The 23,620-nt window shown below is 37.1% G+C and overlaps 3 protein-coding genes across 4 annotated transcripts in view; 1 reads left to right on the top strand and 2 right to left on the bottom strand.

The window, feature by feature from the left end:
* LOC134794910 (alpha-N-acetylgalactosaminidase) overlaps nt 1–1,905 on the top strand; it is a 94,173-nt gene extending 92,268 nt beyond the window's left edge. For both annotated transcript variants that reach the window (XM_063766762.1, XM_063766763.1), the window contains exon 11: nt 99–1,905. The gene's annotated coding sequence lies outside the window, so the exon portion shown is untranslated. The remainder of the gene's footprint in view (nt 1–98) is intronic.
* A 336-nt stretch (nt 1,906–2,241) lies between these two features.
* On the bottom strand, nt 2,242–6,203 carry LOC134795176 (dentin sialophosphoprotein-like). The gene is made up of 3 exons (XM_063767006.1): nt 6,107–6,203; nt 2,874–5,149; nt 2,242–2,600 (listed from the first exon to the last, which is right to left on the bottom strand). Exons 1-3 carry the CDS (start codon nt 6,119–6,121, stop codon nt 2,486–2,488), a joined length of 2,406 nt encoding a protein of 801 aa, XP_063623076.1. The 5' UTR covers nt 6,122–6,203; the 3' UTR covers nt 2,242–2,485.
* Nucleotides 6,204–7,658: 1,455 nt separating this feature from the next.
* LOC134795081 (uncharacterized) lies at nt 7,659–9,025 on the bottom strand. Its single transcript, XM_063766916.1, has one exon. It carries the CDS (start codon nt 8,932–8,934, stop codon nt 7,729–7,731), a length of 1,206 nt encoding a protein of 401 aa, XP_063622986.1. The 5' UTR covers nt 8,935–9,025; the 3' UTR covers nt 7,659–7,728.
* Nucleotides 9,026–23,620: the final 14,595 nt, after the last annotated feature.

Here is a 23,620-nt window from a genome sequence, read left to right as displayed (position 1 = left end):
AATATGTCTGCGGTCTATTGTGATCCATACAAAATGTATGAAGGAGTCGTGGCAATTGAGGCAAACGCAGACATATTCTCAGAGAATGACCCTTGAAGGAGCATTCCATGAAGTTGTCTACCGTTGCCCCGTGCAAACGAGAATTTTCTAAAGGTTTACAAGTGTAGCCGCTCAAGTTATTGATTTTCAGTGACCTCTATTGTTCTAACAAAATAGTAGTGACAGCTAGTAGCATACAGCTACCAAAAGCAGGTGCGTCGATAAGAGCTTTCTCTATGACAAATGGTCAAAAATATGTCCAGAAAAATAATCATCGGCTTTAAAAACCGAAAAAAATGTATACTTCTAATTTACGAAATAAAATGCGTTTGTACGGGACAGCCTGAGGAATGCTTCTGAAGTGGAGTTGTGGTATAGGGGTATGGTTCGTTTTTGTGTGACAAGAGACAGTGATTTGTACATTGGCGTTTTTCTGTTAATCTGCGTGATAAACCTAGACACACAGTAATGTGTCCGGCTAATTTAGAAAAAAAAGCCGTGCACGAAAGTGTATTCATACGAACCCATTCAAGCCACTTTTTCAACCCTCTTAACTTTTTTTCAGTTTCTAGTTTATACGAGTATGTTAAAGAGCCTGTGATGATAGCAAAATCTCAGTTACTTTTTTATTGCAATCATAAATCTGGGAATCATGATTAATCTTTTTAAAGGTATGAAATACCTACTTAAAGTATATTGTAATTAAATAGTGGACCTTATCCCTGTACCAATTGACAGATCCTGTTGTAAATGTGCCCAGTGGCTCCCAGTCTGTTCTCTGTTGTAATATTGGTGTCTGTAGTTACCGTAGAGGCGGAACCCACAGCGGCGTACACTATAAATGTAATTAAGCTAACTGGGGTAATTATTTAAAAATATAGGGATGCGTACTTGCGTAGCGTGTGGAAATACCCTCTTAGCCCAATGCTTGGGAAAATAACAACAAAACCAAACAAAATTTAGCTGTATTAACAGCTGTTCAGATGGCGGTTTACAGCTCCGTAATACATAACGGGGTAAATCCAGTCACCTCAAAATGTATGGCAACGTATAGCGCCATTTGTTTCAGCTGTCAAAACTGCTCGCATCGCCGAAGTCGGGTAAAATACACACGAAAGCAAACAAACAGATTATGTAATTTTAGTAAGATGAAGAATATCTAAACGAATTTCGATTTTGTAACCACAGTAACATCTTGTAAAATGGGGAGTTGGGGATAAGGCCTAGTTACCCTCTGGGTTGGAAGGTCAGATGGCAGTCGCTTTCGTAAAAACTAGTGCCTAAGCCAATTCTTGGGTGTACATAGTTGTCAAGCGGTCCCCAGGGTCTCATGAGCCGTGGCAAAAATGCCGGTATCGTCTTGGGTCGTCCCATTCGTTTTTCGTCAAGTTCTTAAATTAGTCCTATTCTTCTTTCGTCAGTCATTCTACATTCGTCACAATCGTCGGTGGCTTTCAATGTAGAATGAGTGACGAAAGCAGAATAGGACTAATTTAAGAACTTGACGACAAACGAATGGGACGACCCAAGACGATACCAAAATGCCGGGATAACGCGAGGAAGATCTCAAAACAGGGTATCACATATATATTTTTGTAACGTACTCAGACTTATAATATACTTAAAGAAAATTTTCAATTTCTTCGGAGTGTGCCACTGTGGGCTTCCGTCATAATATTTTGGTTTTCTTGCCTTAGTTTACATTTATTTATATTTCATTTCAGTGTGATCAAGTAGAACAGAGTTCGTGTAACAAAATGTGAGGATCGTTTTTGCCATTGCGTGTTAGAGTAAGGATGTACATTTTTAGGTGCCTGTAATTGTAAGTTTTTTTGTAAAGAATATAATAAATAATTATACATGTAAGTAGCTTGTTTTATTTAAAATCGTAACTTAATACTAGACAACGTAATTTAATTATACTAAGCAGTCACTTGGAAATAAATTTAATTTCAAACATACGGAACATTTAAACTATACTAGTCTTTTTATTGAAAAACACTTTTGAAAAATAAGTCACGGCAAATATTTAACAATTATGAATCATATACGATTATTATTATAATATCAAGATCGCGTAGTATTTTTCTAATGATAAAAAAACGAACTATAGATGATCTAAACAAAATTCATGAAGTACCCACGTAGCTGAATTATTATATAAATGTTATCAAAAAATGGCGAAGTTATGTGCTTAAGGCAAATTTTGGGTAAGTGATTTGCCATCCCTTACTACAATGAACTGCAACATTGATAACGTAATTAAGTAATTAGAACGTAATTATAATTAGGCATGTGACATATAAGCCTATAAGATACTAGTATGTATTAGGTATTTGAAAATTTTTGAGCGGCCTACGCATACATTAGGTATATTCACCCTAAACAAAAACAACTCCTACTATTCATATATTTACACTGTTGAAAAATTGCTCTGCGCTTTTTTTCAGGCGTTGATGTTCTTGTAACTCAAATCGTGATTTAGTGTGATTTCGTGGCCCGTGTATTTGAACCCACTGGCGGTTGTCGGTAAGATTTCTTCTTCAATTATATTATTGCTCCTGTAACAAATACATAAAACATAATTTTAATTGAATACGTGTACTCAAATCTATTCATTTGGCCGCACATACAGATGCAGTGCTAATTATTATCGATCGTATTTTCATGGAAACTTTCGAACGTGTCTTGCTATTCCAGTCTGTGTTAAGGTAATTATGAACACAATCTAATTTAAATAACCATTATTACAATAAACTTGAAATCTGTTAATTAAGAAAAATGTTGATTAAAGAAACAAACTAATGTACAAATCACTAAGATATGACATTTACCTTTTAAATCTATTTATCAACGCCTCCTCCGCAATTTCTTCTGTGCTCGTTCGTTGCTCACTAGCCACTATCTCGTCAGGTATCCTTTCATCAGCAACATTGTCCGAATTGTCAGTCGACAATTCCTGTGGCACTGCAGTTAAATTATAAGATGTTTCGATACTTTCATTTGAAAAATTCTCAATGAACTCATTTGATATTTCTTCGCTTGCTGTATTTAATGATGATTCATTTGAAGATTCCTCTTCTGTTATATTTTCAGAGGTTTCAATGCTTTCATTTGTAATATCATCAATCAAATAAGACTCGTTGGATGTCTCTTCCTCGGTTATGTTTGATGATTCATTTGAGATTTGTTCACCGGAAAAACTGTTGGAGTTTTCAATCATGGAATCGCTTGAAATCCCTTCAAAATTTATAGATTTATCTGCGAGAAATTCATTTGAGAACTCTTCTCCAGCCATATTTGAAGATGACTCATTTGAGAATTGCTCTCCAGTGAAATTATCAGACGATTCTACTAAAGATTCACTTATAATTTCTTCAGTTAAATTATTAGATTTATCAGCGTTCAACTCATTAGATAACTCTTCGCCTGCCGTATTAAAAGACGATTCATTTGAGATAGGTTCATTACGTAAGATGACAGGTTTATTCATGAATGACTCATTAGAACGCTCTTCTGCGTAATCGTTGGACGCATCGCTGGTCGATTTGTTTGAAATTTCGCCGAAAGACAAATTATCAATTAATTCTTCATTAGAGGTTTCTTCGATTGTTAAGTTTAGTTTGCCTGGCGTAGACTCGTTACAATTATTTTCGTCGCAATCACTTGAAATTTCTTCTATACTCAAAGGCATGTTAGATTCATATATTTCAAGTGAAAGATTCAGCGCATTCGAGGTATCCGAATTGTTTTTATTATCTTTTGTAAGTTCTTCAGTGGTATATTTTGAAGCATTATCAGTATTTATTTTAAATTCTTGCACTTTTAAACCTGCACTTTCTTTTTGTTCTTGATACATTTCACTATTAGCAGCTGTGTCGTTCTCGATAATATTTATTTGGTTTTCCAAGCTACCCACAATCCAAGTCTCCGCTACATGTTCATTGATATCTTTTCCATTTAATACATTGGTCTCGCTTGCAAGGGGCATTTTTTCATTCGTCTTATTAAAGGAACCCTGAATATTTTCTTTATCATCAGTGCTAAGAGTTATAACATCATAAAAATCGTTTGGTTTTGTGACATCAAACTGAGGTATTTCATCTATACTGGTTTCGTTATTTAATATGACGAAAGCACCATTGTCTTTCAAGTCTGATGTTGAGCTAATATTTGACTGTTCAGTTATATTTACAATTTTTTCTAACATGATTTCAAGGTCATTGAAGTTCAAAATCTGTCCTGCTTTGTGATTGTCAGATCCTTCACTGTGCATGTTTAGTGAATTATTGTCATGGTCAATTGGATATTTAATTTCATTTAAATCAACTGCTCTGCTTTCAACTGTATCTTCCTCTGTTTTAAGCGTATCAGTTGTTTTATTAAGAGACTCATACTCAATTTGATCCTTGTTTTTAGTTTCGTTTGTATCCAAAACAACATCGTCATCGTTGAAACTTCGTACATCGATTAAGTCTTCACCAAATGTTGGTCGAGGCTTAGTATCGTTCTTTTGAACTATTTGGGTTGTTTGTGTTTCATTTGTCTTTGCCGTTTGTAGAATGACTTCCTTAGTAATATTTTGTTCAACTTTATGTAAGTTTTTAGATGCTGAATGGTCCTTTCTTATTTCCGCCGATTCAATTAGATTTCCTTTGTTTATATTATGGTGTTTACTTGATTCTGGCTTAGTGTTTATATTACTAATCACAATTGGAACCTTTTTTGATTCTTCAGATTCCATATGGTCAATGGCTTTTTGGTTGCTAGTTTTTGGCGGTGCCACAGTCACAGTGAATCTCTGTGTCTTCATGAGAGGCTTTCTTGGTGCGAATGACCATGTTCCTTCCCCGTTCTTGTCCTGCATTATAAATTTTCTCATTAGCGGCCTTTGAGTTGGTGACTCCTTTGGCTCGTCCTTCACGGGTTTGGGGGTGACCACAAACTTTAAGTTGTTTCTTGGGAAAATTGATAGTTTTCTTCTCTCCTCGGCAGGTCGGTGCCATATTGGAGTACGTGGTCGTTTCTCGAGGTTCACGACCGGTTTGGTGATGTTAGGCTTTCGTTGGGCATCGGCTAATGCAATTATTATGGCCGCAGAAAAAAATATCTGAAACAGTAGAGAATTATACTTTATAGTCACACCCTTATAATATCATGTTAATATGGGTAAAAAAACCTTCTCAAGAAAGCATCGAAAAAAAACTTTTTTCGTTGAGTAGGGTAGGTACCCAAGCCCTGATGCGGTGACGTTCACTTTTAGTGAAAAACCACGATCATATTATATCAGTAGGTTAGAAATAGCTTAGTAAATAAGTGTAGATTCACTATATAAAATTACCATAGCTATATTAGCTATGCAAGTCTTAAAATTATATAATAATCCACACCACTGCTACGTAAGTAGGTAGTTGGTATTTCAATTGTCACAATTCATGCCCCCAACTCTTGCATTAGTTTACAAAATGGAACCTGTACTTAATTGAGACAATACCAATCAGGTTTAGAGTATTATTAGGTACCTAAATTAGACTCCTATCTCACTATGCACTGATTAGATAGGTAAGTACATAATATCTCTCTTCTATTAGCGCTGAGGGCTTAATGCGAAAACACGATATTTCGTTAACTCTTGCGTATTCGAGCGATATATATTAGGCAGATAAAGAAATCTCGATTTCCGATTTTGCGGCAGACCCCCTGTACTTCACGTATGTAAACTTAGCGTGGTCCAATTTTGATAATCAGATTAATCAGGTTCCAAGTAATAGAAGCTTGTTAACATTAGTAATGTGAAGTACAGCAAACTTAAAATTATCAAAACATAATTTACAGTACATATGGTGCTCCATTACGATACCCTATGCGATAATAACTTAATAAGTATATTACGTAACTACGTCGATTTAAATAAATTTGTCGAAATTTAAAGGTACACTACACTGTAAAATGTTGTACGATAACGTGCGAATACATACATATTACATAGGTAATTCGCAACTCGTGTCGATTTAAAGCACTCGTTAGGAATTTCGCACTTGTATCGTAAATAACTAATACAACTTACCAAAAATATCCTCATTTCGTACAAACACAACTTTCACACAGCCTGACCAAATCACAATAAGCAAATGGCATCTATCTTGGCCGCCAGCCTAATTATAACATTTCCTTCTTCAATGCATTAACGTTTAATGAACGATTGTGAATCATAATCAATATGGCTATTAATATCCATTTAGATTCCTAGGTCGGTTTGAGCTCGTTTGGAGGCTATAAACTAATTACACACTAGGATGTTCATTTAGTAAGTGACTTCATTATGTGATAACCATTTCACATATCCATATACATATTTGATAATGATAATAGAAAGTTGAACCAATATTGAAATTACAAGGGGACAAAGCTGATATTGAGCCACTCGTGCTAATATTGATACCCGAGACCCGAGCAAGCAAAAGATTGAAAAGTTGAACCAAAAGCGAAGCGGTTGTTTGGAAAAATGAAATATTCAGTGTTGCGAGGGTTTCAAGGCAAGAGAGTTAAACAAACTTTGCCAACGAGTGAAACACATCATTTTTAACCAAACCAACGCGAGAAAAATACGAACTAATGTTTATCTTTCAAAAACAACATTTAATATGGGCCGGACACTATCATGAATACTGACATTACTTTGAAGGAATGACGTTTTTAGTGATAGTGTAGGGATTGTGATGTAGGAATGACGGCAAGTAATGAAGTTTATTTAAATAATTTCCGTCAGTATTGGAGTTATGTCAAAGTAATGATACTAGAAATGACATTACTACTGACAGTGAATTGATTAGAATGGTGGAATCAGAAATGACAGAAAGAATGATGAACGATAATGAAGTTATTAAACATAAGTCACTTCCACTAGCCAACATGAGAAAACAACTCGAACTTACTTTACCACTCTTGTGATTAAAATGCGACCCTCTCATTGGTTTTTTTTTATAATAAATGCTTTTTAGAGTTGGTGTGGTATAGATAAGTTTTCATGTGTCTGTGTTTGGTAGGGCAGTGTAGGAATTACGCTCAGATTAGACTAGTTTTCATATAATATCACAATAGTCAGTTTTAATTGCCTATAGATATACGGAAATATTTGGGCTGTGTTATTATATTCGCATAGTGGTAATAAAGACGCTTATATTCATAACGGTCACTATCTGTAGAAGAGGGCATTGGCTCGAAACACATTATACCTATTCCGTGATTGGCACACGTTTGTAAATATACTTTATTACCTATTTAATTACCAAAAAAGAAGTTACATTAGGATTAGATCATAAGTAAGAAATGACATTATTTATTCACTTCCTCAAGAATCACTCTATTGATAGTTGAAAACCGCATGAAAATTCGTATTGTAGTTTTTGAGTTTATCCAGAACAAACAAACAGACAGACACTTTGTTTTAGGTGTAGTGATAATACATACCTATATCTAAACCGGTTTTCTGACTTCGTTATCTATGTAGAAATAGGGTAGGTATCAAATTAAGTAGGTACCTAATTATTTCTGTTTTTCTAATCATGTTGATAACACACAAAAATATAATACAGTAATGTTTAAATGAAACGATAACAAATAAATTATATATTTATAAAAATATAAATACTTAGAACAGTACACAACGAACATATTTATTTTATTTAGTCACGTTAGCAATCCTGTAACCTCAAATTCCGGTAAATGATTAACCGTACGCCGAAAATCCTCAACTCTACAACAAAAAGTGTATCCGTCCGATGGGTTATCCGGGCGCCATGTCAACCAGCGAAATTCCGGGTTGCCCCTACACACGTCCTCACAGAAAAACAGGTCCCTAGCTTCACTGGCAGTGTAATACGGGTTATTAACACCCACATAGGCAATACCCTTGCGAGAATCCGTATCATAAACCACTTTATAATAATATTGAGGGACTGGAATCACCGGATTGTTGTTATTATCATTTGCAAGGTAGAGATCAACTCGTTCTCCATATTGGTTAAAAAGGCTGGTCACTCCAAAAGTTCCCGTGTATATTATTGTATTGTATCCTGCAGCGTGGACGTGGTTTCTCAAGTCAACTTCTAAGGTGTTCCAGTTTCCTCCGTTGAAGTTCTTCCACTGAGGCGCACAGTTTACGTAGTGGAATGTAGCTCTTTCCCCGAAAGCAAATACGAAGTCTGTTTTCGCAGCTAAGTGGCCTCTAGACATCTCTTCGGATCTAGTAACGTAGCGGTCGATAGCAGACCCTACGAGCTTTCCGATAGCTGCTTTCTGTTCCCACGGAGAGAACAAAGATTCCACTGGAATATTTCGATAATTGCCATCCGCTTTAAAATAAGGTCTATCTACTCTCGTTTGATACATAGCGTTATATGGCTTCTGGGTGTATTTTGCATAGACAGGTCTTAGGACATTTTCATCGAAGCAGGACTGGTATACCGGGTACCATTCATTGTCAATCTGATACCCAACTTCGTAGATATGATGCGCATTAAAGCAAGTTTGATTCGTGCGTTGGCTATTATAGTCCGGTGGATTCTGACAGCGAAATTGGCTGAAACTAGCCGGCGCGTTTAGCCAATCATCGTTTCTAAAGTTATCGCCAGCTTCACAAGTTATAGTAGCAGTTCTGAGCTGCCGAATGGCGTTGGGGTGCGATATAGGCCCTGAGCTCCCACAGCTTAGAGTCAAGGTGTCTCCGCTGTTCATCTCCACGTTGCCATATCGATCGTCGGGCTCCAAAAGTCTTCCATTCCTTAAAAATACCGGCAACGGTTCTCCAAAATGAGACCGAGAATTCAGCACACATCTTTGACCTGGAGAAGCGTTGAATATGCAAAGAACCAAAAGATATAATCTGTGAAACATTTAAATAGCACTTTTGAATTTTTATATTTGAATCGGACACAAAAAATTTAAAGTATAATACGTTTAAACATACGTGTTAGTTTCATGTCAAAGTTACACGTCAGATGAATAATTAAATGCGTTCACAAAATACTTAAAATAAGTTTCGAAGGAACGAAGGATGAATTAACAGGTAAATACTAAATAGTGTATTTTTATCTTTAGTTATTTTAATATCTTAGGTACAGAATTTGGGTTGATTCAAAGTGTTATTGGAATGCATCATTATGCGTTTAATACCTCGCAGATGGCAAAGTTTAATCTACCTATTTCTTAGAATATCGTTGATCCAATACCTAAGTTTTAGATAGATAATCAGAAGAAAACATTTAATACGCAATTAGGGTCTAAGTAGAGTCGGAAACAACTTTCAAAATACTATGATGCTATCATTGAAGCGTAAATTGTTTGTTTTTTATACTTTATATATGTACGCTTGCGTCTTTAGGTGTATTTAAAGGCTGACCAGGAATATATGATCACGCGCCATGTTGCGGAATTTCAATGGTACTATTTTTTTCATACTTTACTGAACTGTCGTACATCAGTATAACAGCGCCCTCTTGACAATGATCATATATTAATGGCCTTTCCAATGACTTTCGATTGTATACATACGAAAATCATAGTACCTGAGGCCCCTTAATCGTATAAAGTATCTGTAGATGCAGTCTCGCAAAAACTGGGTGCCAATGACTGGTATTACCTACGTCGTCATAGTTAAGTCATTAAGCAAATCTTTTACCTCTTAACACATCTTAACCACAACCCACAAACGTGACAATATGCAAGGTTGTAAAACTTAGTGGTTTCAATACACATAAGTCATTATAAAAGTAAATTAACATAGCAAAAAGTGTTTACATGCTCGTCAAGTTTGCGTCAGTAAAACCAAACGGAGTGGTCATTAACAGGCGTTCCCCTCTGTCGAAAATAGGCGGCCAATGGTCAACCTCATGTCAATCACATAAATATAATAATAATAAATAAATAATAAATATTATAGGGACATTCTTACACAAATTGACTAAGCCCCACGGTAAGCTCAAGAAGGCTTGTGTTGTGGGTCCTCAGACAACGATATATATAATATATAAATACTTAAATACATAGAAAACAACCATGACTCATGCAGGAACAAATATCTGTATCATCATACAAATAAATGCCCTTACCAGGATTCGAACCCGGGACCATCGGCTTCATAGGCAGGGTCACTACCCACTAGGCCAGACCGGTCGGTCAAAAAATAATGTATGGACTGACGTTTATCTGACATGGCTATGTTTACGTTACGTATACATTTGATATGCCCCTCCCCCGCAAAAAATGGCAGACTATTTTGTACCGAAAATGATAGACATGGCGTCTCCGTTGGTTATATTCTCTAAGGTAAAACCTGTCTTACTTAGGTCGTTGAACCTCCGTGTTACGTTATGGTAATAGGTAACATTAGTAGGTATGTTAGGACGTGAGGTATGTGAGGGTGCTGGAGATCTCCAGTCCAAAAAGTGTTAAAATAATGTTGTTTCATCGTTTCTCTTACAATGTGTTACGGTGCGGTGTACGGTAAAGAAGATTAGGTATGACCTAAACCTTTTGAACACCAAGGACACTGAAGGTTGATGGGAGTTGTTGTGCCTAGTAGGACAATAATAGAGTTAGACCAAGATAACTGAAATAATTAACAGGTAATTAGATCTTCAAGCATTAGTCGACCACTTCAAATAGTTTTAAATTGATGGAGTTCACGCTTTAAAACTCTGTTATTCAAAAACACTTGTTTTCCGTATTGCATCACATTGTTTTATAAGTGCATTAAATATTTTTTGAGCTCCTTTGTGGCAACCTAGGACTAGGGTCCTAGGTTGCCACAAAGGAGCTCTACAAACTTAGAGCATTTATTTTAATAACCGGAGTCGCCTTTAAGAGCTTACCACTCTGCCGAAAACCTTGCACAATTGTGCAAACTTTTGTATCGACTAACGTTTAATTTGTACGTTACGTACAAATTATGTAGGTACATATAGCCATACATTTGACGCGACTGTTTTGTACAGAAAATGACAGCCAAAGCGTCTCCAGTTACTAAATGCTCTAAGTCTACAAATTTACCTAAAGTCTGGCCAAAAAAAGAGGCCCTTACACATCTAACATTTGACAATCTTTAGCAATAGCGATGCGTGATACATTGAAGTAAATCTACTGAATCTCTTAGAATGCTGTAACAATGCATGTTGGGAAAATTCAGAGACAGGTTTCCCATACCAGTTAATATAGGGAAATAAGAGGGAAATAATAGAGATCAAAGGTGGCAATTAAATGTTAAGAAAGTGCGTCAAGTGCGAGTCGGACTCGCGCACGAAGGGTTCCGTACCATTACGCAAAAAACGGCAAAAAAAAATCACGTTTGTTGTATGGGAGCCCCACTTAAATATTTATTAGATTCTGTTTTTAGTATTTGTTGTTACAGCGGCAACAGAAATACATCATCTGTGAAATTTTCAACTTCCTAGCTATCACGGTTCATGAGGTACAGCCTGCATGGTGACAGATAGACAGACGGACGGACAGACGGACAGATGGACAGCGGAGTCTTAGTAATAGGGTCCCGTTTTTATCCTTTGGGTTTGGGTACGGAACCCTAAAAAAGAGTGATGTAATAGCTCTCAATTTCTAGGTTTTACCATTGAGTCACTGTCACTTTATCGTCAGTGTTTTGCGACTCTAGGATGACTCACGCTACGGTCCTGGTCCGGGCCGCGGCGTCCAACATTTCGTTTTCTAATAGAAAACGAATGACGTTGCTAATAATTTGAATAAACTTTGTTTCCATAACAAAAAATCTACCTAAATTGAACTATATTTACTGATTTGGATTTACTTTTGCATTGATTGCTTGACGGTTACCTAAATATGTACCTAATTGTTTTCTTTGATTTTTATTTGGCATTTCTTTGTATGTTTTACAGTTTTTCACACTTCACAAAATCGAGTGTCTATTATACATAAGTATGTTTTATGCATATTAAGTATATAATTCCTTATTTATTTTATTTATTAACTAACTACTGTGTCATTGATATCGGTATCCGTATCGGCAAAATCATGTATCGTTACATCCCTTTTCTATGATGGGTGATCACATGATACGTTCATAGAAAACAAAGTGTCGGACGCGTTGGCCCGGACCCGGACTGCTCTAGCGTTCGTCATCCTTTACTTCAGTCAGTATGGAATAACTATGCATTTTTCAGACGAAAAGAGCGACTGGTGACCTTTAACCCTGGCCGCACACGTTCAGAATCTTCATTCTGTTTCCGTACGGAATGACAGGTGGGAACGGGACGTCGCTCTACAAATGCATAGCGCTGTCTCGCTGACACATATCATTACGTACGGAAAATTCCGAACGTCTGCGGCCAGGCTTAAGTCGATGGGTATTAGACATTCGGAAGATTGCGAATCACTTTTGGATGAGATTAGATTTTAGCTCAGAGGGCCTAACTGCGAACTACGTTCGACGTGTTGCCTCTCTGTCGCACTTGTAAATTGGTACGGAAGTGTGACAGGGAGGAATTCATGTGTTTCGCGGTAAACCCTCAGGACCAAGACAGGTGGCGAACTCGAAGAAAAGTTTATTCAGCAGTGCATAAAAGGCTGAAATGATGATAACGATAATATTTTATGTATTTAATAGCGTTTGTTGAAATGAGAAACTGTTCTTTTCATTTCAGAAGTTTTCTGAAAGTATATGTTAGCCTATCTGTCTTACATTTGTTCCATGAAACTGTATAAAGGATGTCTCACGTTAGACCGGGCCGTGTCCGACCCGGAGCTTCCGGCGCATCGTTTTCAATGGAAAGCATCTCGTGATCGCCTGTTATGTCATAGAAAAGTGAGGTCCGGAAGCTCCGGCCCGGACACGTCCCGGTCTAACGTGAGTCATCCTTAAGGGTCAAACACGAAACTGTGTTCACGTCTTTCCTGTAGACATACTCAAAAGGGCTATAAAGGCTAATTTTCTTATTTGACCCTTATCCACATGAAAAGGGGCACACACATGAAAGGTGTGTGAAAGATGTGTGAAAGGTGTGTGAAAGGTGTGTGAAAGATGTGTGAAAGATGTGTGAAAGCGCTGGTGGCCTAGCGGTAAGAGCGTGCGCCTTCCAATCCGGAGGTCGCGGGTTCAAACCCCGGCTCGTACCGGAACTTATGTACGAAATAAAATTGTATGATTAATTAGGGTGGTTCACGTTTGTATGGAGACCACGAGACCACGGACTAGCAAGCGCAGCGTAGGACGTCCACCCACAAGATGGACAGACGACCTTGTTAAGGTAGCCGGAGGACGCTGGATGCGGGTCGCTTCCAACCGGTACGAATGGAGGTCCAAGGGGGAGGACTATGTTTAGCAGTGGACGTCTTATGGCTGAGATGATGATGATGACGTTTGTATGGGAAAAATTCAAACTCTAGCTACAAGAAGCGGCACCCCCTCATTTTAACAAAATACGCCAAGTTTTATAATCTTATCTCAACTACAAGGGGGTGCTCAAACACTTTGAAATTTTTCAAAGTTGTATGAAATCCAAAAAAAAAAATTTTAATTTTTTTAATTTTTATGTAAGTAGTAGTTTTGACATTATTAGAAAGTGTGATTTAAAAGTTATTAAGTAAATAAACATTTGTGTTTCTAATTTTATGATTTTTTTAGGTGAAATTCAAAAAATCTTACATTAAAAAATTCTAAAAAATAGAAATAAAAATGTTTTTCTACTTTGAAACTTATAAATGACATGTGCAAATAGACAGTGTGAACACAGATACTTAAATAAAATTCTGAATAATAAATACTTTATTTTGGGTTTCATACAACATACAAAATTTCAAAGTGGTTGAGAACCCCCTTGTAGTTGAGATAAAGTTACGAAACTTGGTGTATTTTATCAGCATAATAAGTGTAACAAAATAAGGGGGTGCCTCGTAGGAAAAAAAAATGTTTTTTGAACCACCCTAATGATTATGAAATATCATTTGATAGAAGAAATACCAGTTGCTTTTCGGTAAAGGAAAACATCGTGAGGAAACCGGACTAATCCCAATAAGGTCTAGTTTATCCTCTGGGTCGGTCAGATGGCAGTCGCCTTCGTAAAAAACGAGTGCCTACGCCAAATCTCGGGATTAATTGCCAAACGGACCCCAGGCTCCCATGAGCCGTGGCAGAATGCCGGGATAACGCGAGGAAGATGATGATCCACATGAAAAGCTACTCCTTTTATTTGGATAAGTATAATAAAATCATTACCTACATGCCCAACAGCTGTTAACTATTGTCCACAAAATAGTCATGTCCACCATTAAGATGGTAGGCTATGGTTTTAGTACCTATGAAATGTAACACCTTTTATGTATACCTATAGTCACAATAAATATATTATGATTATGATTATGAAAAAAAAAGAGAAAACTTGTGTGTTCGTCAGAACTGTACAATTAACCTATATAGACTTTAACTTTTGGGTATGTCTACAGGAAAGAAGTGAACACAGTTTTGCTCATTGGTTCAAGATATTTTTAGGTTGCTTAACTAATTTTAGACACAATACTTAGATAGTAAGTGTTAACCGCACTAAAGGATGATTGTAATGGATAAATAATAGAGTTATTCATATAAATAAAGATTGAGTAAACAGTTAGGCGATTTAGCTCCTTACTATTTTTATTAATTGCTATCCGTTAATAGCGGATATTCAGTTTTTAATGTAATTGTTAATATTTTCGTGTAGTTTCTAATTGTTTTTACGTTAGCTCATCATTAGCGATATATTAGTACAGTCACCTGCAAGAATATGTTAGGTACTCTTCGAAGGCAGCAAAAAATCTAACAAGATTTGTAGCGCAATAAGAGCGAATCACATATTTTTGCGGCCTTCGTTGTGTAACATATTACCGCAGGTGTAGGTATAGGTACTACAAGTGCGAATCGGACTCGCCCACCGAGGGTTCCGTACTTTTTAGTATTTGTTGTTATAGCGGCAACAGAAATACATCATCTGTGAAAATTTCAAGTGTCTTGCTATCACGGTTCGTGAGATACAGCCTGGTGACAGACGGACGGACGGACGGACGGACAGCGGAGTCTTAGTAATAGGGTCCCGTTTTACCCTTTATACGGAACCCTAACTAGTACTACTACATTGTACGAGTACAAACTGCAGAAACGCTAACCTTAGAAAAACTAGTGGATCATTGTGACTACTTTTGGTGGTTCTCCTTATCCGAATTTCATTCAATTTTATTTACAGATTTTCTCTTAATAAGTTGATTTCCCGCACTTTAAACCTTGTTATTTAGGTAATATGGATCGTTTATGTTAGCAAAATGAAAAATAATGACCAATTATTAAATAATATTATTGAAAAATCATTAAGAAATTGAGAAAATGTTGCTCAACGCTTGTTTGTGTGAGTGGCCTTACACTATCAAACACTATCCATGTCAAACAAGATGGCGAAGTTAAGTTTAATAATAATCAACAAAGATGTCACTTTAACACAGGTGACCTAACTAAGTTAGTGCCTAATTTGCTCGATAGATGGTAATAACGTAAGGATATCTAATTCACAAAATATAGTGGCTTATTATAAACCATTTCCAGTAAAATTTGACCCCTGAAGTTTGAGTAGGTAAGTATATAAGATTTCAAGGAATCTTTGTTAATATGTTACTAGTTCACAAAGTAAGGAATGGGTAGGTGATAATCGCAAAATTAAAATGAAGTAGGTACCTACTTATTTATAAATTATTAAAACTTTTTCATTGGTTCTCGTACATTATAACATTTATACTTTCAACATTATCACTAACCCCACTGTGTGTTACCAGTGTTACAATGTGTGTTACCAGTGATGACTTACGGCTCCGAAACGTGGTCTTTCACTATGGGCCTCATCTCAAAACTCAAAGTCGCTCAACGAGCTATGGAGAGGGCTATGCTCGGAGTTTCACTACGTGATCGAATCAGAAATGAGGAGATCCGTAGACGAACTAAAGTCACCGACATAGCCCACCGGATTAGCAAGCTGAAGTGGCAATGGGCAGGCCACATTGCACGCAGAGAAGATGGCCGATGGGGTCGAAAAGTGCTCGAGTGGAGACCACGGACTAGCAAGCGCAGCGTAGGACGTCCACCCACAAGATGGACAGATCTTGTTAAGGTCGCCGGAAGACGCTGGATGCGGGTCGCTTCCAACCGGCACGTATGGAGGTCCAAGGGGGAGGCCTATGTTCAGCAGTGGACGTCTTATGGCTGAGCAGGCTGAGATGATGATGAGATGATGAAGCGTCTATGTAGGTACCTACCTATACACATTACGCAATACATTTAATGACAAAAACATTATATGTACTCGTAATATACACGGTGTAACATGAGGAAACCGAATAATTTTAACAGCGTATTCCTGATCATACGAGTATTTCAGAGACAAAAATGTCCTATAAACTTTTTTGAAATTCGCCTAGTTTCAGAGATAATATTAATTTTAAAAAATACAAGTTTTTATTGTTACATAGTGTAAAAGGCCTTTTTGATGGTGATGTTGCTGCTATAGGACGTGGTCTAAATATCCTTATTGATAGATGTCAAAAAGTGACAAGTAACACTTTGCAAAAAGTAGGTTTTACGAAAAAAACACGTAAAAATCAATTTTAAGTGACAAGTTTACCAATAACATTTATTTTTTATGTACAAATACATTAAAAACATCAAAAAAAAGAAACAAAAAAAAATTTTTTTTTGGCGAAATTGACCTAAACTCATATTAAATTTTTTCCTTCTTTTGGCCTCAGAAATGCGTGGTTAAAATTATTCTGACGGTAAAAGATACCAAATTTTATTTTGTTCAATGAATCACCCCAGTTGTACAAACATGGATTTACGTAAGGGCTCTAAGCGCAAACAAATTCTCCACACGTTGTTAGTTATGAGACTGTTAACACCCAATACTTGTTATATTAGGGTAGGTATGCCAAATCTACGGACGGATGCTAGGAGTATCGTGGACAGAGTTTCGTACAAATGACTCCATATTAAAAGAACTCGGCATCAGACAGCGCCTATCAACCACAGTGGAGTCATCACGCATTCTGACTTTCTTCGGCCATGTTTCTCGTCGTGGTAATGACTCCATAGAGCGTCTCGTAGTGCAGGGAAAGGTCGAAGGCACCAGGCCACGTGGTAGATCACCAATGAGATGGACAGACCAGATCAAGGCCGCAACTAAGTGCTCGGTTTACGAATGTACCCGGAAAGCTGCAGTCCGCGACGAATGGCGCCGTATTAGCAAGATCATCACTCATCGAGATTCACAATGATGACCACGACCACTCTGGCAAGAGTGTACCGACTAAGAAGAAGAGATGCCAAATCTATAGTAATAATATCACTAATTTTTGTACAATCGACGTCAAAGTTATGTTTACACTTTCGAACTCGTTTGTAATAAGGCGAAAAATGTAAAAATATCTTTGACGTCGTCTGTATTAAGCACAACAAACGATCTACAAACACAAACAAACGATGCTAACAGGAGTCATGTAATGGCTCCTCTTCACGTTGGGCCAACGCCAACGAGGGACGCATTTATGCGTTAGAGGGAGCAAGTGATATTGCTATCTCATTCTACCGCATGGCTGCGTGCCTCGTTGGCGTTGGCGTTGGCCCAACGTGAAGAGGAGCCATAAGAAGGTAAAATTGGACATGGAACTTACACATAACCTAAAAAAATCTGTTTCTTCTTTTCATTTGTTTAATTTGCCTCGATAGTGATGATCTGATGATTTGACATACATAAAAGATATTGAAATCAAATAACATTGAGTTCTTATTTAGGTACTTCTTCCACAAGTTAATTTGTTCTTCTTTACTTTGACCACAATAAGTTTACATCATCGACATGGCAAGTTAGCAGTAACAATGCTATAGGAGCCACTCTTGGCAAGGAAACAGTGTGTCGACACTGTCACTACGTAAGAAAAATATGAATATTATAAATAATATTGCCATTTCTTCATTTCATTTTCACCACACCAGCTGTTAAAGGCTCTCTTGATTATTCAAAAACTCATAAGAAAGTTGCATTTTATTCCCATGTGAGACAAAGAAATCAAATGCAGAGTTGTTTTCTTATGTTTGCTGGTAGAATTGACTTTTATGTGATGATTTTGAATGATAATTACATATTTAATAACATTAATTTTGAATCGATTTGCTTTGATTTTGTTTGATATTCTATAGTGACTATTTTCCTTGTGTTGGTGTGGTGAAAAATTTTGTGTTTCACTCGGTGCCAAAATTTGTTTAACCCTTGTGCCTTGAAACCCTCGCAACGCTCAAGATTCCATTTTTCGAACCAATCGCTACCCTCATGGTTCAATTTTGGAATCTTAATAGCACGAGAGGTTAAACAACAATTTTTCCCCCTTGTAAAACAAATAACTGTTCTACAACGGGAAATCCTGAAGAAAGGCCAGGTCAAGAGCACCCTAAACCGGCGAGCGTGTATGAGGAATGTTATGAAAGTGAAGGAAGCGAAAGAGGTATGTCAGGATCGTAGCAAGTGGAAATCCGTGGTCTCTGCCTACCTCTCCAGGAAATAGGCGTGATTATATGTATGTATGTGTACCTACTTGCTTACCGTGTTAGTAATTGGTAATTGGTGGTGGTAGTACCCTATTAGCACTAGTATCATAAACACATTTGCACGTGTGGCCGTCGCATGGTAAACAATATATACCACGAACTCAACTAGTTGTTGATATGCATATAGGTATAAGTACAAATTGAGTACATATTGTGGCCGCGAATCAATAAAGTATAGGTAATGTTCTTAATCAAGCCGGAGCTACTAAACTTATCACGGCTTTCCTTTCCGCCTTTAAAATTAGACTTTAAAAATAATTCCATACATCTTGCTCAAACCCAAGATTCTGTGGAATTTATTATTATAAGTCTTGATAGTAAATTCTGTTATAATAAATCTTTATTATTTATATCGCTTATTATAAGTCACGTAAAGTAATGGCGGAAGATTTGGCTGGAGAGCAAGATTGAGGGGAAAAGACGCAGAGGAAGGCCCAGGCTCACATATCTCAGCCAAATAAAAGATAGAGTTTCTGTCGTGTCGTACGAGGGAGTTAAAAGCATAGCTCTTAAATATTGACGATGATGATAAAAGTAATGGCGTTTGAGACGTACGGTAGCCCGGACCTCATACAATTTGTACGTCAGTAGTATGGTATCGTATGGCCAAAGAATGATTGCTTCTAGCTTCTAAAGACATCGTACACCCGAGTCTAAAAGCTGAAGTAGATGGTGTGGTACGGCGCCATATGTTTTGTCGTAACTGAATTGTCAGAAGTCGGTATGGTACCGAGCCATATGTTTTGTGGTAACTGAATTGTCAGAAGTCGGTATGGTACGGCGCCATATGTTTTGTGGTAACTGAATTGTCAGAAGTCGGTATGGTACGGCGCCATATGTTTTGTGGTAACTGAATTGTCAGAGGATAATTGAGAGAGGATTTGCGAAGCGCGAATTTGTCAATTTATAGACATTATCATCTTATACACTCAATGAATCTTTGTTTTGACCAAACTCGTCTTTGGACAGACGTCAATATTTAAGTATTTAGCGTATTTGCTTAGCAGTGCTTTTAAGTAGGCTATCTTCACAAGGCCGATGGTCATTTCATTACTGTCATTAGTGATTGCGCTGAGCCGTTAAAATGCCATTAAAATATTAAGTATATTTCTTTGCGCAGACGCGTGCGCGTGACATTTCAATGTATTGATATTATAATCGTTTGTGTGTTTATTACCTACTTAAATTTTTTCATCACACTCGCTCAGTAAATGTGGAATTGCACGCAGGTTTAGCGGGACTTATAGAAAAAGCGTTCTCTCTAGGGAGTTATGAAGTTTCTAGTGCCATAGTTAACAGTTTTTTGTCTTTATACTTAATTTTTGTATCGCAAGTGTGATGAAAAACATTGTGTGTAACTCGGGGCGTAATAATATTGCAAACTCGAGTCTATAAATCGCTCCGGCAAGCCGTCGCGATTTAACTTACTCACGTTTGCAATATTCAACTTACGCCCCATGTTGCACAATGTACTATAAAAATCACGTTTATGTTATTACTTACATAAGAGGAATCATGACGGGTTATTTTATAATGAAATTTCTACAAGTTTTATTAAATAATTTCGTTTTTAATGTTTAACCAATGACAGGCGTGGCTCACTCCGCGATTTCGTCGCTTTGCTACAGGTAGCTAAAAGTACATCCGTTCCACACCAATTTTGGGGAAAGCCATAAGCCGCGCGTGGCGCTGTCGCCACCTAGCGGTCATATCTGTCCTGATCGTAACAGACGCGTTTTGTTAGAGAGTGAGTCTTCTGTACCTAGTACTATTATTTATTCTGTGCCGATGATGAGAAAGGAGTTGTATTTTTTGTTAGACTGCCATCTTGTGGCCCAAATCGGAATTAATTCACACTTAAAATGTTAATATCTTGTGCCGCTCTTTATGGTACAGTCGACTTCAAAGATAATATGTTTACACTTTCGCACCTTACTCCTTTGTAATAAGGCGAAAAGTGTAAACATATCTTTGACGTCGACTGTACATGTAAGTTCCCTGAACGATGAACGTCAATTTAAAAAAACAATCGTTTTTTTTTAATATTATGAATTACACATTTTCAATAAATATTCAAATAAAGACAAGGTTTCCGGCAAACAAAGTAAACATGGATTTTATCGCAACCCGTGCAGACATGTAATCTCATTATTTATCTAGAGTTCAACTTTGTCCTACAATGACGTCAAATATATGGACACATTTTTCGCCTTATTCCAACGCAATATGATACAAACTTGTAAACATATTTTTGACATGAATAATAGTATTCTTGATACCCCGGAACAGATTCGTTTGTGACGTTAGTTTTGTCACATATATGATTATGGTAGTTATGCCAAATTTCCCGGCGAGAGCCCACCAGCAGAAAAAACTAGCCAAGCCGCCTGGGAATCGGTAAATATAAAGTCGGCCCACACAACACATTAAACTTTATACTTACCTACTTACTTACTTACTACTTACTAGTTTGGCGCGATGACCCAAAATGAGTCTTGGCCTGCAACACAAAGAGCACGCCATTTTACTCAGTCCTGCGCTGATTGCTTCATATCAACATTTTATCTGTTTAGACTTCGATAGACAGGTAGGGGTGGATCAACTTATTTGAAGTGAAAACTTCCTTAGCGGCGCTGTGCACTTTTTGTGATGGGGAAAAAATGTTAATCTCGCGACAGGTCACGTGACCGTAAGATTCGTAAGACGTAAGACGGACACGTGACCTGATCGAAAAACTGTTACAATGTCATCGAGTTTTAACTTTTGCCGGCACTCCCGGAGTGCAACCCGTTCTTTTTTTCTTTATTACAAATGGAACAGTTTTGATAATACGTTTTAGCAGATGATCTAAGATGGTCCACTATGGAAATGGCTTACCTATAACTACCGCTTAAATACATGTTTGGTAAAATTTAATACGATGAAAATAAGAATTTGTAACTAAGGCGACAGGTGACACTAGAGTTAGACCAAGAAAAGTCTGCAGCGATTTTAATAGCCTACGCAGTACAAGTGTTATTTTAAACGTCAAACTTCTATGAAATTAGGACGTATAAATAACACTTGCACTGCGTGGGCTGTCAAAATCGCTGCAGACTTTTCTTAGTCTAACTCTAAAAAGTTGTTTCAGGCATAGAGAAAAAAGCATGGTAATTAAGACTGAATGATATCCAGTGACAACCAGTGATTCATTTGCGTAGTTTTTACAGTAATCATTTGTACGGCGTTTTTTTTTTCAGCATATTCTTTTTCATTATATGGTACTTAAAGAATATTCACTTACATGAATGAAGCCACCTTATAAATGTAATGTTGCGTTTTTTCTCGGTGTATCATTTATAATATAAGTAGGTAGAGTCTGTGCGGAAAGACAAGAGTCGTGAAATGTATGGGATCCAATACATTCTACGACTCTTCTCTTTCCGCACAGACTCTACATAGTTAATATACATAAACCTACTTTGATGCTAAAGTTCATACACAATAATTCGATTATCATAAGCACGTAAGCAAACGTGAGGTATGCGAATCATAAGAGGAATCGTAAATCAATCATTCATTCATTCAATCAACCTACGTATCGCTGATGCTGCTGACTTCGTGGCTCTTATTGCGAGGTGATAAGGTCTTAAATGGGCAAGTGTTTTTGCTATTCGTAACGGTCCTTCATCAACGTTAATCAAATAATGAGTGGAAGAAATCGATTAAACTTCCGTGAAAATTTAAACATTTCTTCTGTGGGCCTACCGCGAAACGTTCGACATGTTGCCTCCCTGTCACACTTACGTACGAATTTACAAGTGCGACAGGGAGGCAATACGTCGAACGTGGTTCGCGGTAGGCCCTCCGAAACAAAATGCACTGTTCCCCATTAAATTGCAGATGATGATGATGATGTTGTTGTATCACTTTCGACCTTTAATATCCATACTAATCCATACTAATATTATAAATGCGAAGGTGTGTCTGTCTGTATGTGTATTACCTCTTCACGCTTAAACCCATTTAATTGGTAGTTTGAGTCCCGGGGAAGGACATAGGATACTTTTTATCCCAGAACTCACCCCTTACGGGTCAAACGGGGGGTGAAAATGTGAAAAATAATGAATTGCTTGTTAATTGGTGTAAGCAATTTTTAAGCATATTATGCTCAAAATTATTGCCATTAGACTTTATCCAGGCGCTATACTTACTCTGATGGAACTAATTTCACGCAAATGAAGTCGCGGGCAAAAACTAGTTTACTTAATATATGTATATTCGGACTAAGCCACTGTTTTGATTTTATAATACAGTATTTTTTCCTTAATTATCTCATGATGAATTTTTGGATTAGATATTTGATATTTTTGGATTTTGTAATCAGATAGAGTTAAACCAGGAAAAGTCTGCAGCGATTTTGATAGCCCACGCAGTGCAAGTGTTATTTATACGTCATAATTTTATAGAAGTTTGACGTTTAAAATAACGCTTCCACTGCGTGGCTTATCAAAATCGCTGCAGACTTTTCTTGGTCTAACTTTATCATAATTCAGAAAGGCGAGATGCATTTTTAGTAAACCACTTTGGTTTTCCTGTTAAGTACTTACATGTTTTATTTGTTTGCTTAATTACGTGGTTTACCATCTGTAAAAACTTTAATAAGTCATTTTGTTTATACATATACAAGGTGTTTGGTACATCGTTTGCCAAATTAAAACATAGATGTAAGTAAATTGAGATACTTAGATATGGTACCAGGCGCACGATTGTGAGCCATTAAATATAGGTTCCGGAACCTATATTTAGTTAGGCGTATGGGTGACGCCAACCTGTCAAGCTGTCAAAATCGTTGGATCAATTTTTAATTTTGTCAACTATGAACGTCACACGTCTACATAAATAAAAGGTCATTGAATTAAAACGGCAGATAGGTTGAGTCATTTGTTATCTTCCCAGGCC

The sequence above is a fragment of the Cydia splendana genome, chromosome 11, assembly GCF_910591565.1.
Source record: "Cydia splendana chromosome 11, ilCydSple1.2, whole genome shotgun sequence".
Taxonomy (NCBI): Eukaryota; Metazoa; Arthropoda; class Insecta; order Lepidoptera; family Tortricidae; genus Cydia; species Cydia splendana.
Note: the sequence above shows the minus strand (reverse complement) of the source record. Positions and strands in the feature narration are given on the sequence as shown.